The sequence below is a fragment of the Alternaria triticimaculans genome, assembly GCF_023758025.1.
Source record: "Alternaria triticimaculans strain BMP 0046 chromosome Unknown scaffold_38, whole genome shotgun sequence".
In the NCBI taxonomy this organism is placed as follows: domain Eukaryota; kingdom Fungi; phylum Ascomycota; class Dothideomycetes; order Pleosporales; family Pleosporaceae; genus Alternaria; species Alternaria triticimaculans.
This window is the reverse complement of record NW_026055995.1, coordinates 128,932-147,718: the sequence shown is the minus strand read 5'-3', so window position 1 is coordinate 147,718 and position 18,787 is coordinate 128,932. Positions and strand designations below refer to the sequence as shown.

The 18,787-nt window shown below is 53.3% G+C and overlaps 8 protein-coding genes across 8 annotated transcripts; 5 read left to right on the top strand and 3 right to left on the bottom strand.

The window, feature by feature from the left end:
• Nucleotides 1–367: 367 nt before the first annotated feature.
• J4E78_010758 (uncharacterized protein) lies at nucleotides 368–1,564 on the top strand (the record flags this gene model as incomplete). The annotated part of the gene is made up of 1 exon (XM_049371334.1): nucleotides 368–1,564. The coding sequence occupies one exon, from the start codon at nucleotides 368–370 to the stop codon at nucleotides 1,562–1,564; it is 1,197 nt and encodes a 398-aa protein (XP_049216987.1).
• Nucleotides 1,565–1,640: 76 nt separating this feature from the next.
• J4E78_010757 (uncharacterized protein) lies at nucleotides 1,641–2,467 on the bottom strand (the record flags this gene model as incomplete). Its single annotated transcript, XM_049371333.1, has 2 exons — nucleotides 1,641–2,370; nucleotides 2,418–2,467. The coding sequence occupies 2 exons, from the start codon at nucleotides 2,465–2,467 to the stop codon at nucleotides 1,641–1,643; spliced, it is 780 nt and encodes a 259-aa protein (XP_049216986.1).
• A 502-nt stretch (nucleotides 2,468–2,969) lies between these two features.
• Nucleotides 2,970–3,835, bottom strand: J4E78_010756 (uncharacterized protein; the record flags this gene model as incomplete). Its single annotated transcript, XM_049371332.1, has 2 exons — nucleotides 2,970–3,488; nucleotides 3,539–3,835. 2 exons carry the CDS (start codon nucleotides 3,833–3,835, stop codon nucleotides 2,970–2,972), a joined length of 816 nt encoding a protein of 271 aa, XP_049216985.1.
• Nucleotides 3,836–4,255: 420 nt separating this feature from the next.
• Nucleotides 4,256–6,272, top strand: J4E78_010755 (uncharacterized protein; the record flags this gene model as incomplete). Its single annotated transcript, XM_049371331.1, has 3 exons — nucleotides 4,256–4,400; nucleotides 4,448–5,289; nucleotides 5,337–6,272. 3 exons carry the CDS (start codon nucleotides 4,256–4,258, stop codon nucleotides 6,270–6,272), a joined length of 1,923 nt encoding a protein of 640 aa, XP_049216984.1.
• Nucleotides 6,273–7,242: 970 nt separating this feature from the next.
• J4E78_010754 (uncharacterized protein) lies at nucleotides 7,243–8,874 on the top strand (the record flags this gene model as incomplete). The annotated part of the gene is made up of 3 exons (XM_049371330.1): nucleotides 7,243–7,701; nucleotides 7,789–8,635; nucleotides 8,699–8,874. 3 exons carry the CDS (start codon nucleotides 7,243–7,245, stop codon nucleotides 8,872–8,874), a joined length of 1,482 nt encoding a protein of 493 aa, XP_049216983.1.
• A 1,217-nt stretch (nucleotides 8,875–10,091) lies between these two features.
• J4E78_010753 (uncharacterized protein) lies at nucleotides 10,092–10,968 on the bottom strand (the record flags this gene model as incomplete). The annotated part of the gene is made up of 5 exons (XM_049371329.1): nucleotides 10,092–10,244; nucleotides 10,291–10,425; nucleotides 10,475–10,672; nucleotides 10,798–10,825; nucleotides 10,901–10,968. The coding sequence occupies 5 exons, from the start codon at nucleotides 10,966–10,968 to the stop codon at nucleotides 10,092–10,094; spliced, it is 582 nt and encodes a 193-aa protein (XP_049216982.1).
• Nucleotides 10,969–12,027: 1,059 nt separating this feature from the next.
• On the top strand, nucleotides 12,028–13,416 carry J4E78_010752 (uncharacterized protein; the record flags this gene model as incomplete). The annotated part of the gene is made up of 1 exon (XM_049371328.1): nucleotides 12,028–13,416. One exon carries the CDS (start codon nucleotides 12,028–12,030, stop codon nucleotides 13,414–13,416), a length of 1,389 nt encoding a protein of 462 aa, XP_049216981.1.
• Nucleotides 13,417–14,195: 779 nt separating this feature from the next.
• On the top strand, nucleotides 14,196–17,588 carry J4E78_010751 (uncharacterized protein; the record flags this gene model as incomplete). Its single annotated transcript, XM_049371327.1, has 2 exons — nucleotides 14,196–14,354; nucleotides 14,412–17,588. The coding sequence occupies 2 exons, from the start codon at nucleotides 14,196–14,198 to the stop codon at nucleotides 17,586–17,588; spliced, it is 3,336 nt and encodes a 1,111-aa protein (XP_049216980.1).
• Between the last annotated feature and the right edge of the window lie 1,199 nt (nucleotides 17,589–18,787).

Here is an 18,787-nt window from a genome sequence, read left to right as displayed (position 1 = left end):
CGGGATGGTGACGGAAGCCATCGAGAAATGTTGGGCACGGGCCTTTGCGGGAATCAAGTGCGTCTGATTGGCTGGCCGTCAGCTACCGCATCCCACCGCTTTGGACAGCGTCAAGGTGTAGGTCTTTCTACCACCGGAGAATAGTCTGCGGTGGACGGCCAATTTTCAAGATTAAACCTGTCTAACCTGTCATTGCGCAAACAATTCCGCTGTCTTAACTTGCTGTCCTAGATCCGCGCTTTCTAGACCGCATCCAACTAGACCCTGCATATAAACATTAAACCCCACCAAGCCCCCTTGACTTTCACCGCTACCCTCAGTGTTTTGCTTCTTTCCTTCCCTTCTTTCTCCTATAGCAAACATCAACATGTCCGACATCCACCGTGCCAGCACCACCGCCCCGGTCAACATCGCCGTGATCAAATACTGGGGAAAGCGCGACCCCAAGCTCAACCTCCCCACCAACTCCTCCCTCAGCGTCACCCTTGCGCAGTCGGACCTCCGCACCCACACCACCGCGTCGTGCTCGTCCAACTACCCGAAAGAAGACACACTCCTCCTCAACGGCCAATCGCAGGATGTTTCTGGTGCTAGGACACAAGCGTGCTTCAGGGAACTGAGGGCACTGAGGAAGCAGCTCGAGGAGAAGGACTCCAGCCTCGCTAAACTCGCCGACCTCCCTCTGCGCATCGTTTCCGAGAACAACTTCCCCACCGCCGCTGGATTGGCTAGCTCGGCTGCCGGTTTCGCTGCTCTTGTCCGCGCAATTGCAAACCTCTACGAGCTCCCTTCTTCGCCGACCGACCTCTCCCGCATCGCAAGGCAGGGCTCTGGCTCCGCGTGCCGCTCGCTTTTCGGCGGATATGTAGGCTGGGAACAGGGCTCCGCTTCGGATGGTAGTGATAGTGTTGCGTTCCAGGTTGCGCCTGCAAGTCACTGGCCCAATATGCGCGCTGTGATCCTGGTTGTTAGCGCAGCCAAGAAGGGTGTGTCGAGTACCTCTGGTATGCAGATCACTGTTGCTACATCCAGCCTCTTCCAGTCAAGAGCTACCGAGACGGTCCCAAAGCGCATGAAGGAGATGCAGAAGGCGATCCAGGACAAGGACTTTGAGGCCTTTGGCAAGCTTACCATGATGGACAGCAACTCTTTCCACGCTACTTGCCTCGACACCTTCCCCCCAATCTTCTACCTCAACGACGTTTCTCGTGCGGCTATCAAGGTTGTTGAGAGCATCAACGCTGCAGCGGGCAAGATTATCGCTGCGTACACTTTCGATGCGGGCCCAAACGCTGTTGTGTACTACCTTGAGGAGAACGAGAAGGAGGTTGCTGGTCTGTTCAAGCAGATCCTGAACGAGAAAGACGGATGGCAAGGCGAGAGGGGCCAGGCTGTTCAGGCCAACGCCGACGCGCTTGAGAAGGTCAAGTTTGACGCCGGTCCCGCCATCACATTCTTGGAAGAGGGTGTCAGCAGAGTCATCTTGACAGGTGTTGGTGAAGGTCCAGTCAAGACTGAAGAGAGCTTGATTGATGAGAAGGGCGAACCCGTCAACAGCGCATAGAGCGGATGGCTAGCTAGATTACAGAGCGTTGTGTAGATACCCGGAAGGTAACGATCCTGTTACACCCCTAAACATATCATCCGTCGTCATCATCATCAGTGTCAACTTTGACCCTGTCCAGGCGAGACATCACACGCTTCTTGGTCCGTGACATGTGGCGATACCAGCAAGAAGCCTTCTCTTTATCGTCCACATGGCCGTGATAGCTACATCTGTCGAGCTCGAAGTTCTTCGTAGGGATAGTGCCTCTCTTGCACTCGTAGCCCACCCTCTGGTAGAAACGTATTAGGAAATCCTTGGGTAAGTTGTGCATCGTGACCGGATCCATTTGAACTCTCTTCGGAGATGTCCATGTCGCATAGTGTAGATCCACAAAAAGGTCCAGGATTGGGTCTGTGGGTGGTAGGTTGTCGAAGGCGTAGATAATCGCTGCATGGGTCCAGAAATCCTCAAGGGATATCTTCCGGTTCAAGCTTGTTCGCAAAGAAAGAACAGCGAACCTGTCGGCAAACACGTACAGCTGGATCTTCCACATGTTGTCGTCTGGATCAAACTTGTTCGCCCAGAGTACTTCGTCACTAGGCATGTTCTGGGTATACAGCCATTCAATGAAGAGACTGAAAACGTCAGGGTCAATGTCGACCAGCCGCACCACTTTGTCTTCGGCCTCCTTCCAGGGTCCATTCAGAGCTTTCGAGAAATATTCGGAATAGTGTGTGAGGAAAGCCGCCTGCACGTGGTACTTGAGGCCTTCCGGACCAACTTCGACGATCACGTTGTCGGGACCGCCGTGTTGTGCGGTTTTACTAGAGCAGTGTCAGACATAGGCCTCGTGTCAAGGAGAGTCACTTACGCATGGAGTGGCCGATCGGTCGTTTTCTTTCGACGCGACAGGATAGGCATGACTCCTGTTTGAGTAGACCTCGGGACAATGACGATGACGTGCGAAGTGTTGATGTCGGGTCGAGTCGGTGGTTCCCACGCCGCTTGGGAAAGACGCAGAAGTCTCGTGAAGGAGGTACGCTGCAAATATTGTGAAGATCAAGAGCAGATGGAACGAGAAGCGAGGTAGCTGAATATGGGTAGGGATTCATTTTAGCGTCGCTTCCCAAACAGTCGGACCCTGACCAAGAGTGAATGGTAAGGAAGGAGCGAACAAGCCCAAAGAAGAAAATGGACAGTAGTGAGAGAGGAAATATTGCACGTAGATTAGATGTGACCTTGCTAAGACTAGAGCCACTGCAGGCCATGCGGTAGACAGCCAAACTTCATAGCTGGCAAAAACACGATTCGAAAACGACAGAAATTTGCAATGAAATGCACCATGGTATAAGATCCCCCCAAGTATACAATGCAACGCCGAAACAAGCAGAACCAACCATTACAGAGATGATTCATATATCATCTAATCCAAAACGACCGCAAGAATGATGATGACCAAAACGATAGCGAGAATGAGCAGCAGAATGCACGCCTTACTCCTTGCGCTCTTCTGGTAGTTGCTCGCCTGCTTGAGGTTCACATGTGCACCACGCGACGCATCATGCGTGACCTCGACGTTCTCCTCAATAATGTCGAGTTGAGCACCCTGCTCATGCACCATATGCGCAACATCACGGAACAGTTCGTTGAGTTCCCCAACCGACTGCTCGATGTTGCGGATCTCAGACTCGCGCTCGATGATCATCGATTCCTGGAAGTCGACCTCATCCTGGTTTGCCAAGCGCAGCTGTTCCTGCTCTTGTTGTTGCCCAAAGTCTCCTCCCCGCTCTTCGCTTGGCGATGATACGTCTTGCAGGGCTGTGCGTGCCGCTTGTGCCGACTGCTTCTCTTTCTCTAGTGCTTGCTTCTGGAGGTGTTGGAACTCGGTGAGTGTTGCTTTGAATTCGCGCTGGAGCTTCGATTGCGTGAACTTCTGCGAGGGCTGTGGTCTGTTAGCTATCGGCTTCCATCTCAAGAACGAGGCATCCATACCCCGACGTCAGGCCAGGTGGTGATCTTCTTCAATCCCTCTCCGAGCTCTTTGAACTTTTCCGATGTCTCTTCGACGGTGGTCTTCACGCGCTCGCGCACACGGGCGGTCTCGTGCTTGGTCCCTAGCTTGCCCGTCTCTTGCGACAGGCGGGCGACGTTGCGGGTCAGGGCGAAGAGGTCGTCGGAAAGCTTGTCGGCGAAGTCGCGGAACTCTGGGTCATCGGCGTATGACGGATCGTCGTCCCTTCGCCATGTCGTGGGTTGCGATTCGAGGGCGCTGGAGCGTTGGAACGACATGGTGCCGGATAAGAGAGGCGGCACTCGGCGGTCTTCTAGAAGAGTGTCTGGACGATGTTTGAAGCTATGCGATCGTGTATGGGGTTGTTGCAGCCTAGTACGCAAGTCCAATCGTGGCTACCTGGAGGTTGGTGCTCGGTGGTTCCTGCGGCGATGACGAAGGACCGCGGCTAGGGCACATGGCTCAAGGCACAAGCGGATCCCTTAGGTAAGCGTGCAGCTGTCGGCGACGAAGTGGTAGCTGCGCCGATCAACAATGTTTGTTTGATAAAGTCGGGCAGCTTTCCTTGCTGCAGTACACCAGACTGCCGCACCAGCGCGTTCGAATTATCCTTGGCGCGACGCCATCCTTCTGCTTCTTTGCTATGATATAGCCCGTTCCTCACTAATACGCTCACTCCGCCCCGAACTGTCGCAAACATGGCGCTCGCACCGCTGGGAACGCAAGTGCGCCCGTACAGAGACTACCTGACGCCAGCTCTGCACCGAAGATTCAACAAGGCCAGTCGATACACGCTGCTGCTATGCTATGCGATCGCGTGCTGGATGGGAGAATGGGACAACAGTGAGAGACATTGAATGAAATCCAGACACACCTACTAACAGAAACAGTGCTATGGCTGTGGTTTCCTCTAGGCCTCACTGGCATTCGGACTCTGCTCATCTTCCTCTCCGCCCTTTCCATCTACGTCCTTCGCGTCGCCCAGTGGCATGTTGGCCGCCGCCAAACAGAGACCCGATTCGAGACGTTCAAGAAATACTTCTTCCGTCCTGCGACGCTGATCACCCTTGTCGCATACGCCTTCTCCGCCATGCTATTTGTCGAGACGTACATCTGGTCGCGGGGCACCCAAGCCAGGCTCAACTTTATCGAGGCCGGCCGCATGCACGAGCGATTCCGGCTGAACGAGAGACCGCTCTACCTGCGCTATCTCTTCTACCTACTATCAGCAGCACAATCTGGAGTACACTTGTGGAGGGACTACGACAAGATTGAGTTGCAGGCGATGAAGCCTAAGAAGGAGCGGGGTGAAGCGACCACTTCCGCCTCAGCGCGACGGGGCCCCAAGCCCAGACATGTCCTTACGAGATCGCTCAAGGGCATTGCAACACAGTCGACCTTCTTGGCTTCGGTCATTGCAGCTGCCGGTTTCTGTCTTTACTACCTCGGAACCCGAAACCTGATCTGGAGCTACTACTACAGCTTCAGTCGATACCTCTGGAGCTTGTCCAAGACTTCCACACCTACAGGACTTGCTCCGTTCCTGCCTCTGTGCTTCATGTTCGTCACAGAAGGAACGCTTCTCGTTGTGCTTTGGGAGTTTGTCAACAAGACCTTCGATGTGTACCTCGCACAAGAGCCCTTGAAGAACGATGTGCCCATCACGAACGACTCTACCGACCCCAATGGATCCCTTCTGAATGGACTCAAGTCGAAGAAGGATACTGTCAAAGTAAGACGAAGCGATACTATTAATCTGTTCACTGCTAACTAACTCAGGCCATTGCTTTCTGGGAGCTAGCCCTCATCACCGACGCCTTTCCCGAGCGCCGCAAGACTATCTACAGCGAGATGGATCGTAAGAAGGCCCCAACACATCAGCAAGTTACGGACATCTGTCTGGGACAGCTCAAGTGGCTTATCGAACGCGTCAGTGCTGGTCTCGATCCAGCCTACCAGCCCAGCGACGCATCAGGTCCAGACAAGCCAACCGGGCCTATCAATTTGGTTCCTCGTATCGCACAACCGCTGAAGGACGACAAGCCGATTGCTGCTGCGCCACCACAACCAAGTACTAGGTGGGAACATGTCGAAGCAGCAACCGCCAGTATTGCAAAGTCACACAGCGCTCCAGGAAACGCACAGCAAGCATACAGTCGGGAAGCGATCAACAAAGGAATGAAGAAGGCCCAAGAAGGTGCCAGGGAAGCTGAGTCGTTCTTCACGACTTATTACAACAAGCTTGTTTCTTCCCCGGTTGGCCTACTGTTCCAGCATTCCTTCCAACGGACGTCGAACATTGTCGTCCTCGGCGCACCTTACTCTCAACTTTCCCAAGTTTGCAATGCCGCGACTGCACTAGCAAATCTTGCGGTGTTTTCTCTTGCCGAAGACAGCTTAGGACGCTTTCACCAAGGAATCCCAAGCATAGTGCGTATATTCACTATTGCGTTGAAGAAGATCGATGAGTACATGGAAACAGCTCCGATCCATTGGAGTGACAAGGAGACGAACGGCAAGCCAGAAGCGGAGAGGAGGAAAGTGCCTGAAGTAGATGAAGCCAGAGAATGTCTCAGACAAGGTCTGGAGATGGTCCTTGGCAGCTTCAACGAATACCTGAGCGGTATGGGTCTCAGCAGGCTGGAGATTATGGAGGCAAAGAAGGTGGTAGGTGTCAAGAAAGCACCAGAAATGATTCAGGCGGGTGCGAAATAGTAGATGGCAAATTTCCGCAGCCAGATCTCGTAGAAACATTTGAACGAACCCGTTATAGACACCTGCTCAAGTTCCATAAATCGCAGTGCTACCAAGACTCTTCCATCGCCCAGGACCATCGCATAATCAGTTTACGACACTCCCAAACCGATCGTCCCCCATCGGCCTCCCCGTCGCCCATCGCATTACGCCAAGCCCACCTCCCCTTCCTAAGATCGTCTACATCAGCTCTGCCAACCAGCAAATCAAAGCCTTGAACCCATCATCGCCCCCAACGAGGAAGATGCCAGATGCCAGACAACCGATGCAGATTGCTACATCATGCAGCTGTCATTGGTCCTGTCAGACATGACCTCGCTGTTTCAAACGAACGTCGGTTCCAGGGGTAAACACGATGGGCGCGCTAGCGCCCCACATAGGCCAACTCGCCGGGTTGCGCGTCCGATGGATCCATATCGTGATAGGGAAGGAGAGAGAGCCAAGGACGTCATGTTGGGTGAGGCTTGCGTGGTGCATGGCGCGATGGCGTTGGTGCTTTCTTTCGTCTAGACTGTTTTACGTCCTTGTCTTCTTTCTGTTATTCACGATAACTTGGGTTTTCTGTGGCGTTTGGAAAGCTTGAGGGACTGTTTACCTACTTGTACCTTTTGGATGATCATACCCGCATTGTCCTTCTTTTCAGCCGCACGTCCTACCTAGGTACCATTCGTTCAGGCGGGTATTGCGTAGTCGTTATCTTTCCTTCTTCTTGTGTATACGTTTACTGCGCCTTGTTATTTACATTTGTTCCTGGCGATTGGATTGGATTGGATTCGTGCCGGCTGAAGGCGAACGGGACGCGTTAACAATATCGCATTTGGAATCTGGAAAGCGACTTTGATACCACGATTCCTTGAGAAGACGATACAGAGCGTTTGGAAAGGCGAAAGGACTGAAGAGCTCAGACTCTAGACATCGACGTCACAACACCATGCACACCTACCTGCCGACCTGGCTCGCGCTCTCAACGGCAGCAATCCTACCCACAGCGACAGCATTCTATCCTTACCACTATACCTCCGGCAAGACAGCCTCCACATCAACGCACTCGCACCGGACCTCTCCACAACCACCGCCCTCCCAAGCAGGAACCACGCGCTCCATAACGCTCCCGCTCCGTCGCATACGCACACCCTCATTACGATCCCGCCAAAACGCCTACAACATTGTCAATTCGAACAACCCCAGCCAAGAAAACAGCGTAGCCATAGACCAAGATGGCAGTGATCTCAGCTACATGGTCGCCGTAACGTTCGGCGACAGCACGGATGAATACCACCTGCTGCTCGATTCAGCGGCTAGCAACACCTGGGTTATGAGCGAGGAGTGCGAGAGCGAAGCGTGTAAGACGCATGCGACTTTCGGGACGGCGGATTCGAGTACGCTGAAAGTACGTTGTGCTTCCCATCTCTATGTCTCTTTCATCCCTCTTCGGGTCAGACATCAGGCCGAGGTCAATTGCTAATACAACACCCAGACCGACGCGTCAACCCCCTTCAGCGTAACCTACGGCACAGGTTCCTCGTCAGGCCACCTCGCAACCGACGTCCTCCACCTCGGCCCCTCGCTCTCCCCCACCCTCACATTCGGCCTCGCGACGAACGTATCCGACGAGTTCCGCGCATACCCCATGGACGGCATCCTCGGCATTGGCCGCGGCGTCCAAGGCACAGGCGACGATGAAATCGCCGCACCACAAATCATGGACCTGCTCTCGAGCCAGGACCTCATCGGCGCGAAACTCTACGGTATACATCTGAGTCGGGGCGAGGATGGCAAGATGGATGGCGAACTGAATCTGGGAGAAGTGAACAAAGATCGTTTCACTGGCGACATCAACTACATCGAATGCGTAGACAACGAATCAGGGTTCTGGGAAATACCATTGCAAGACGCTGGTGTAGACGGAAAGCCTGCTAATCTTACCACTGGAGTCGACCGAACGGCGATCATGGACACAGGCACATCCTTCATCCTCGTACCCGAACCGGACGCTCTGGCCCTACATTCCCAGGTCCAGGGCTTCGAACAGGATGGCGAGACGTTTTTCGTGCCCTGCGATACGAGCGCTGCCATACAATTCAGTTTCAACGATCGTGTATACAACATCTCCACGGCGGATTGGGTAGGGAGTAAAGATGACGGGTCGGAGTTGTGCAGGAGTAATATTGTAGGCAGAAAGACGTTTGCCGATAACCAGTGGTTGGTGGGGGATGTGTTTCTCAAGAACGTGTACAGTGTTTTTGATTTCGAGGGCAGTAGAGTGGGATTGGGGGTGTTGGGACAGGAGCAGGATGTTGTTGCTGAGAGTGAGAGTGCTACTGGTATGTTTGGACCTTTTTTCGCCTTTGACGTCGAAGTAACATTGACTGACTTGAAATTTATAGGTACGGCATCTCCTTCGGCATCGAGGACAGCGACTGGGACTGGGGGAGCGAGCTCGAATACAGCGGGTGCTGGGCAGTCTCAAGATCAGGAGGGTGCTGCTGCTACGAGATCCTCGACTTCGACGTCCTTCTTCGCGCTCATAGGAGCATTTACCGCGCTTTCAATATTCATGTAGCATATAGGATTTGGGTACGGATAAGCATTACTAGCACGGGCGTTCAGGGACACAGCATCATCGGCGTTGCACGTACAACCAGCAATCTGGTCTTGGGGGAGAGACACTACGCGGACACATTGTAGATATATACATGAATACATATATCCACGCATGATGTCGATTTCATGTGCACATGTTCCCAACACCGAAGATCCCCAAGGCAACAAGCAGTACATATATACTTTGCCCAACATCACAAACCACCTCACATCTACCACGCACCGTCAAGCAAACAGTGCAGACACCGACAATAGCTTGGTGGCCTGATCCCCCAGCGCATCTCCACTTTCCGCTCTACATATCCACCTATCCACATCCACTGCACATTACTGTGTACCCACCAAGCTTACCCACCGGCCCAGCCCCAGCACACCTCAAGCAATAACCTCTAACCTCATGCACACAATATGCAGCGCGAGGCGAGAGACGAGGCGAAAAGAAAGGCGGGGCGGTACATCGGAACCTCACATCCGGGTCAAGAGGATTGGATAACTTTAGGAACAGTCTTGGTACATGCGTTGCATAAGTATAGGCTTGGTATGTGGAGAGATGATGTGACGAGCGAGTCAGGGGGAGGGAGATAATGCGAGAGATATGCGGTGTTTGGTGCGAGATAAGGGTGGATGCACGATGTGATTGATGATGGGGAGGCGTGTTTCAGATTGGCACATCATTCATGTATGTAAATGCTGTTGAGCTATCACTTCAATAGCTTTACTTTGATGGAAAGTAGGGTCACAATGTAGAAGTCACCAAGAAGACAGTCATGTTATATAGTTCACAGGCTTCAACGATTGATATGGGTAGACACGGATAAGAGCAAAACAAAGCACCCGGTTATTAGAAAGATCCTACCATTTGCTCAATCTCGATCCACACGCTTTCTGAGAAGATAACCCCATCATGAACTACCCCAAGATGATGTACGGTCCAAACACACAAAAGATCCAGCACAGTAACGCCTCGTATAGGTGCCGTCAGAGATGAGACTGCAAGCAGACTGGAAGGAGTCGGCTTGTCTGCTACCCCTACCGGCCCATGACATGTTGCCCTCCTTCTCAAATAGACCACTAATTAGACACCCGATAGCCGCCACCGTGTTGCTCTTGTCCAGGCTCAACATCGCGCGGTTGCGGCGGCTCTCGACCTATATCGTCGCAAAGTCTTGTCCAGGCTTACAAGATCAAGCACTTCTTGGTCTTCTTCTCTTTCCGGGTCAACAGGGCAGCCCGGGTGGCGTGCTCGAATACTTCTCGGACGCCCTCGTTCGTCTTGGCTGAGCACTCGAGGTACTTCTGGGCGCCGATCTTCTTGCGCACATCCTCGGCCTGGGTGTGTTAGTGGGTGACTGGTGGGTGGAGTGTGGCTACTAACCTGCTCGGGTGTCACGGGCTTCTGCGAGGTCTTGTGTAGCTCCTCAATCGTCTTCTGGTCGAAGCGCAGATCCTTCTTACATCCGACGAGGATGATGGGAAGGCCCTGGCAGAAGTGCAGAACCTCGGAGATCCACTGTTGTGTGTCAGCGGCTGCTTGTACGCGTGTGAGGCATTTGCCGTACCTTCTCCTGGACGTTGTCAAGCGAATCGGGCGAATCGATGGCGAAGCAAATCAGGATAACGTGCGAGTCGGGGTAGGAGAGAGGGCGCAGACGGTCGTAATCTTCCTGGCCGGCGGTATCCCAGAGGGCGAGCTCGACGTGCTTGCCGTCAACCTCGACATCGGCGACGTAGTTCTCGAAAACGGTGGGGACGTAGACCTGCAGGCGGGCACGTTAGTGGGTGCGTTGGGAGGGAGTGCAGGCACAGATGGCTGCGAGTGCAGGCGGAACAGCTAGGCTGACGCGGCTCAGGGATGCAGGCGAGGCGGGCGGCGAGTACTGACCTCGGGGAAGGTGCCCTTGGAGAAGACGCTGAGACGGCACCGTTAGCTTTCGTTGTGTGGTAGTATGGGGCGTGGGCCATAGATGGCGAGGGCGAGGACGTACATGAGCAGACAGGTCTTTCCACAGGCGCCGTCACCGACAATAACGAGCTTTCGTCGAATCTCGGCCATGGTGTCGTGGGGGATGGGTTATTGAGGCGGCGGTGGGGGCAGCAAGATCTGTGAGGGAGGTGGTGAGTATGTGGATGGAGAGCTGGACTGGCGGTGATTGAAGTTGGAGAACAGCGGCTTCAGGGTGTTATGGCTCTAGGCACCATGGCCGCAACGGGGGTCGTGCTGCAACAACTGCGGCTGAGTGCTGCTTGCGCCACGCAGCGCTTCGGCGATTGCGGCCTAGCGGGAGCGAAATGAGAGCGAGCGTGACGTACCTGGACAGCTGCTCAGTTGATTATCACGTAGAAGGTTTGTGAAGCGTCGTCGCGATGGCGTGTACTGTAGGTTGGCCGAGAGAAGAGGAGAAGGCGATTAGCTATCTGCATCAAGCGCCTTGCCCTAACCGACAAGGTAAACTACCCATGCACACGCCCGGGAGCCGTCACATGGCAGCAGCTTGTCCCCCGGTGCGGTTTGACATGTCCAGCACGGCCAATAACACGGAGGCCCTGTTCTCATGCACAAGACGGCTGTTCTTTGACTGCAATCGCCTTGCACCAGTTGTTACCGTCGTGTGTTGCTGGTTGCCCCGGCAAGGTCTTGGTCGTGACAAGGGTTTCAGATTGGACCTGACAGCTCGCCTGCCCTTTCCCCAGCTTGTTCTGCGTGCGCGTGCTCTGGCAAGCGCGACCAGTCTCCCACAGGCAGGAACCACTGTCGAACGGCAGGGTCGACCTAGTGCGTGGATCCATACGCCTTCTTCGTCTGCGTTCTAGGCCATCATCTTGTTCTTGTTCCTGCTCCTGCTGTTTCCTGTGTTCCTCACTATGTCTAAGACCCGTCCACCTCACACAAGGAAGACACTAGACAGGCGCGCTGCAGACTATATTGGTGAAGCACAGGATGTTTCCAAGACCCGAACGCAATGTAGACCTCTAGATTAACAGCTTTAGGTGGGTGTCGAGTCAGTTCTTCCCTTGAATGGGGCGCTTTAACCGTGCCTTCCGGCTACCTCAACTCACCAACACGTGTACACCAACGCAAACCCCGCCTACTCTCTGCGACTCTGCATTCACCATGGACGTCGAAAAGTGCATAGAGCTGCACAACCGCATCGTCGCCCACGCTTGCTCGCGCCTTCCGCCCGACCGCCAACCCAAGATTCAACGCAACTGGTTCACCGCGCACTCCATAGATCCTTCCTCATCCGTTTCCTTGGCCCAACGTATGGAGGATGAATCCGACGACCCAGATTCAGACCTCGAGGTAGAATTCGACGATGACCTCATAGCCTTCCTATCGGGCATCGACATCGTCATGCCCGAAGAGCATCAACACCTAGCCTTTAACCCCTTCCTTATCGGTGTCCCACCGCCAGGCCGCATGATTCCCGACACATGGCTTGGCATGTTACCGGAGCGCGAAGACTACATCTTGCTATACATAGGGACTGGATATGACCCGGGAGGTCTTTTCTACAAGTGGTCGACTGGACAAGTATGCTTCATGGACAACATATTTTTCGAACCCGATGAGATGTATTTCGACGAGCTTCAGGTTGCGCTAGAAATATACTGGGACTGTGTTGAGTCGGAGAAATTCGTCATCGATACAGAAGACCTGGGAGATGAACTTGCTGCGCAGGGATGGAGGCTACAGGGGTGGACGGACCTAGAATTGAAGATCACCCTGGAGGCATGGCATAGTTTGGTGGACGCGATCACTAAACGCCTACCGGGACAAGGGAAAGATGACGACCTAGGAGCACACCAGGAGGAGAAGCAAGAAGAAATGGACGCTGTTTTGGTGTCATCTGAGATATTGGACCAATATCCCGCTATCTCTCCTTTCGCACGCGCATTCCTTTCTCGAGCGAAGAAGCCGATCTTTACATCCATCGCTCCGCAATTAGACGTTCCGACCGAAGACTTTGTAAAGCGAATAGGTGCTATACTACAGGAACTGTATCCTGACATTACTATCGCCACGCCGGAAGACGACATAGGCCGGATACCCAGATTTCTCTTCTTCCCATGGCGAACATCAGGCCTCCAATTCGTTTCCCAGTCTGATCGTGACCGATGGGTGGGCTTCCGAGGCGATGCCCACACTCTTGACAATCGCGCCGGTCTGTATCTGACACCTGATGGGGTACACACACACTCCATCTCTCTACTACTTCCTTTTTCAATCGGATCTAATGGTCACGTGCGCATGAATGACGGAACTATCATGAAGCCGGAAGATCAAGGCCAAGATGCTTTGTATGGGCATCATTCGTGTGGCCCCTTTATGTACGCACATGGTACTCCGTTGGCCGCTGTTCTGGTCAATTGGTGTGATCTGATTGAGAAGGGGAATTGGCACGTTGATGAACACGGCGTCGCAGGTGGGGAAGATGTATGGCAACAAGCGGACACTGAAGACACGGCCGAGGATTACATGACGGATTGGAGTTGCTTCTAAGCTATGTATGTAGGTAAGTATGTCGCACAGGTTGCTTTGTCAACTATAGAGATCGTGTATCCATCAAGGGGCCTTCCAACACAAACATGCCAACGTTCGGCTTGGCCAGGAGCGATCATAGAGAGGTACCAGTACAACGCAGGCCAACTGGTAAGTCATAGTTTCTGGATTCCCTTTTGGATATAACACCAAGGGTGGCCATGTTCCGGGTCGCATTCTACAAAGAGTATTCCAAGGTAGGCATACATGATCTTAGAAAATGGATACTTAACAAGATCTACTGTCGTGCATTGGGAATTATGAAACTGCGGTTCATGAAGGCAGGAAGCTGTGAGAAGTGATGGTGATATGAACCAAATTGGTGGTAATAGTCGCTACCGCGTTGAGCAGGGCGCAAGGCAGCGATCACATCTGGAGCTATCTGTCAGATCTAGATAAGCCGGAGATAAGGGCGGAAATACAGTCCATGACTATGCACTACTTCGTCGCGCTTCGTCGAGCTTCTTTGGTACACGTGAGTTGGCGAGCGAGGGTGCAGGCTAGGGTGGCGGGGCAGACTAGAAGCTCCGGGACCCGTACCTAACCACAGGCACTGACGCAGTACTGCTCCACGGTTCGCGCCTCTTTCACTCCACGTCCTTGTACCAAAACGGCCACGGCCTATTTCTTTCTTTCTCTTTATACATTAATCTACCCCACCGCCTCTCTACTGCTCGCACTTCTCTCTCAGCTGCCCATCACCGAAGCTCGCTGCAGCCTGAAGCCAGTACATCGCCATCATGGCCGACCAACCGCCCGAGCAACCAGAGCACCAAGACAAGGCCATGTCCGACCAACCAGACAACGCGACACCTGAGCAGCAAGACAGCGCAATGCCTGATGCTGCACCGGCACCTGCACCCACTGCTGCGCCGGACGCCATGTCTGACGCCGACAAGGTGAGCTCACCTTCCGACCGCCTGTCAAAGAGACACGCTGACGAGGATATCTTCCAGATCCGTGCAAAGCGCCTTGCAAAGCTGGGCGGCCCTGCGACTCCAAATGGCCCTTCACGGCCGCCCTCGACCGCGCCCGAAGCCGCATCATCGGGCACTTCATCGCCAAAGCCCGCTGAATCACCGGCGCCACCACCGAAGCCCACTCCGACCGCGAATCCCTTCTCCCAATTAGGCGTCAAGACCGACGAGCCGCCCAAGAAGCGCATCACGATTAAACCCGCACAGTCGTCGAGCAATGGCCCCACACCGCAGCCCGCCCAGAAGGCGCCGGAACTGAGCATAGAAGCGTGGGAGGATCGGACAATCAGCAGCATCTTTAGGGTAACTCTGGACGAGAGCCATACGCACGATGCACACGGACATAAGCTACACTTTGCCAAAGGCCCCAGACGCGATCTCGAGGAACAGGGCAGGCCAATCCGCTTTACTACAGATCAACTGGATTCCATCATAATGGAAGCAGCGTCAGAGAAGCACCAGGGCTATGCGTTGGAATATACGATGAGTTGCTGGAAACGCGTTTCCAAAGCGCTCAAGAACCTCGCCAATAAGACTGGTCCACGGTTCGAAATTGTCAAAGAGGCCCGGCGAGTGTGCTTCAGCTATTGCATCTTCGCGGCTAGCATGCCAGAAATGTTCCAGGAAGACCCACCCGCGGAGAACGCACTGGCTGATCGCTTACTTCTCGGACCTGACGACGAGCGCGGCATCTGCTACGAGTTCCTCACTGAAGCGAGCCAGCGGATAGGCGAAGACGATATCATCAAGGACACACTTGTGGAAGCTATGGTGGATGTCAGCCGGCGCCTCTCCAAGGTTTCTATGAATGGAGACTACAAGGCACACATGTTGATCCTGCGGGTATTCGTCCGATTTCCGCCGCTCGTGGCTGCCATGGCACAGTCTGAGACGTTTCTGCCTACTTACGTCGAGGCTCAACACATCGAAACACATAGCTTCTTAGGGCCCTTCTTCCGTCTATCTCCTATGCAGGCTGACGTAGCCATGAACTACTTCTCTGGCTCCGCGGCTGTCGATAAGGGACTCATCGTCAACGCACAACGAGCTGTCCGCATGACGCTTCAAACCCACCAAGAAGAACTCCTAGACATTACAAACACCTTCATCAAGAACAAGGAATCTCGTGAGAAGATGCTAGACTGGTTAGCGCTCACAGTCAATAAGAACCACAAGAGGCGTGCGATACAAGTGGACAGGAAAACAGTATCATCAGACGGCTTCATGGTCAATGTCACAGTGATTTTAGATCGTCTCTGTGAGCCTTTCATGGACGCTACCTTTTCCAAGATCGATCGCATCGACATTGACTACCTTCGCCGATCACCCCGCGTTGATATCCAAGATGAAACAAAGATCAATGCCGACCAGAATGCATCGGATGAGTTCTACAGTACCAAAGCCTCAGGTACCAACAACTTCATCAGCGAGGTCTTCTTCTTGACGGTGGCCGCTCATCACTATGGTCTGGAGGCAGCCAATACCAAGTTGGGTACCCTTCAAAAGGACGTAAAGTACCTTGAGAAGGAGCTTGCTAAGCTCGAGCCTGAGCGACCCAAGTACATGACTAGTCAGGCGCAGCTGGCCGTCTTTGACAACCACATCAAGAAGATGAAAGACCAGATCGAGAAGGCCAAGTGTAGCATCCTAGCCATTCAAGGTGTCTTGCTTGATGAGACTACACAAGCTCGGTCCATGCAATTGATGCGATACGTCATCGTGTGGCTGTTACGACTTGCTTCGCCCGGTACCAACTTCCCTAAGTCAGAGCTCCAGCTGCCTCTACCCGAAGAGCAACCACTGCAGTTCAGGTGTCTTCCTGAATATTTCGTGGAAGACATTGTTGGAAACTTCAAGTTCATCACTCGCTACATGCCACATATTATCACAACCACTCAGTGCGAGGAAATTGTCAAGATCTGCATTACCTTCCTGAGAAGCTCAGAGTACATCAAGAACCCATACTTAAAGTCTGGTCTTGTCACCATTCTGTTCCACGGAGTGTGGGAGATTCACGGTAAGCCAAAGGGTGTGCTTGGCGACACGCTTTTTGCACACGACTTCGCCATGAAGCACTTGCTCCACGCACTGATGAAGTTCTACATCGAATGTGAGAGCACCGGAACGCATACGCAGTTCTTTGACAAGTTCAACATTCGATACGAGATCTTCCAGGTCATCAAGTGCATCTGGCCGAACCCAGTGTACCGCGAGCATCTTGCGACTGAAGCGCGCGTCAACTTGGACTTCTTCGTTCAATTCGTCAACCTGCTCCTCAACGATGTGACATTCGTCCTGGACGAGTCATTCACCGCTTTCAAGGAAATCCACGATCTATCCCGAGAGCTCAAGAATGCCCCAGCAAACATGGAGCAGACCGAGCGTCAAGAGAGGGAAGAAAAGCTGTCGTCAGCCCAGGGTAAAGCCAAGAGCTACATGCAACTCACCAACGAAACCGTCGCCATGTTGAAGCTCTTCACCGAAGCCCTCGCCGACTCCTTCACCAAAAAGGAAGTCGTCGTGCGCCTCGCCCACATGCTAGACTACAACCTCGAAGCCCTCGTCGGCCCCAAGAAATCCCAACTCAAAGTCGAAAACCCCGAAGAATACGGCTGGAACCCACGCAACATGCTCGCAGAAGTCACAGACGTCTACCTCAACCTCGAGTCCAAGCAATCCTTCATCGACGCCGTCGCCACAGACGGCCGCTCCTACCGCCCCGAATACATGGACGAAGCCTACAAGATACTCCAACGCTTCAAACTCAAAACCCCCGAGCAAATGACGCAGTGGGAAAACATGTCTGAGCGTATCAAAACCGCTAAAGAACAAGCGGACATGGTGGAAGCTGATCTCGGAGAGATTCCTGATCAGTACCTCGATCCTATCCTGGCGTCGCTCATGGAAGACCCCGTCACGCTTCCTGTCAGCAAACAGATTGTTGATAGAGGTACTATCCAGGCGCATCTCCTGAGTGACCCGCATGACCCGTTTAATCGCACGCCGCTCAAGATTGAGGATGTTGTTCCGAATGATGAGCTCAGGGAGGAGATTCAGAGTTGGAAGGCTAATCTGTTGGCGGAGAAGATGGCTGAGAGGAGTAAGGCCGCGGCGGAGGCTGGGGCGGGGGCGGGCGAGGCTATGGATACGTCGTAGATTGTGTGTGGTGTGGTGAGGAGACAATGCGAGGGTTACATTGGCGTTTTTGATGGTGTGTTTCAGGGAATCATGGAGAGGGAGGGTATGCATGGGTATGGATGTCTAGGGCAGAGGTGATGATGTGAACGAAGTATACTGGGATTGATGCGGTATAGTGTCACGCCTTATTATGGAGGTCTGATAGACACGTATGCGTGTCGTAGCGTTCTGGGGGATTATGCATCTTCTCCTGGTTAATGGAATGGATATTGGCAAAGCTGTTTTGCTGTCCCGGAGTTCTGGTGTGGGTTTGTGTGATGCTAATGTTTGGGCTGTTTGTGTTGTCTTGGGTGATGTGCTGGTCTGGCCTTTGAGACTGGCGTTTGTGGCGAAGTTTTCTTGCTTTGTTGAGCATGGAAGGTAAGAGGCTGATGTTTCTGGTTTGAGGCTCTTTGCCATGTGCGAGACATTGCCGCTGATCCAGCCAAGCAACTTGGGCAATGTATGACTGCGGGTAGAGACCCTGTTGTAAATTATTGGGGTGATTATGGGCTGGAAGACACACGGTAGTAACAGTAGGTCACCGTGGCACCAAGAATGTATTCCGCCGCGAAGTTACTGTATTTGGCATGGAGCTAACATGTTTATTACAATTCTTGCCATTCCTCCTTCCAGATCCAAAAATACCCCCCAAATCTCGTATCAAGACCTCGTCCAGTGCCCCAGGCACCCACCATACCAAACGGTGTCATTCGAGCTTCCCACTCACATGACACGTCTTTTGAAACATATCGTTTCGTCAAGGAGATATCTCCATCGTTGTGTCGCACGCGGCCTTCCAGGGAGAAATCTCCGACAGAGTCAGTCCCTCGACTTTGCGAATCGATAATCGTATATGTGGTGTAGCCGCCAACATCCCACTTTGGTTCAGTGGTGTCCCGTGCAACAAGTTGAATACTGTGCATGCGCGGTTCGAAGCGTCTTCTTCCCAACGCCCTTCGCTGGTCCGAGTAGTAACCCGTCCATCGCCCGGAGGAAAGGAATTTGGGTGAGAGCATTTGAGTGTGACACTCGCCGAACGGCACGTTGTCATCTTCGTTGTCGTATTCGTAAGTAGGTGCTGGATTCTTGGCGAAGATAGTTGGCAAAAAGTGCATGAATGAGTTAAAAGGTATTTTGGTAGGTGACGGGAGTGCGGTCTTGTGCAGTGAACTTGA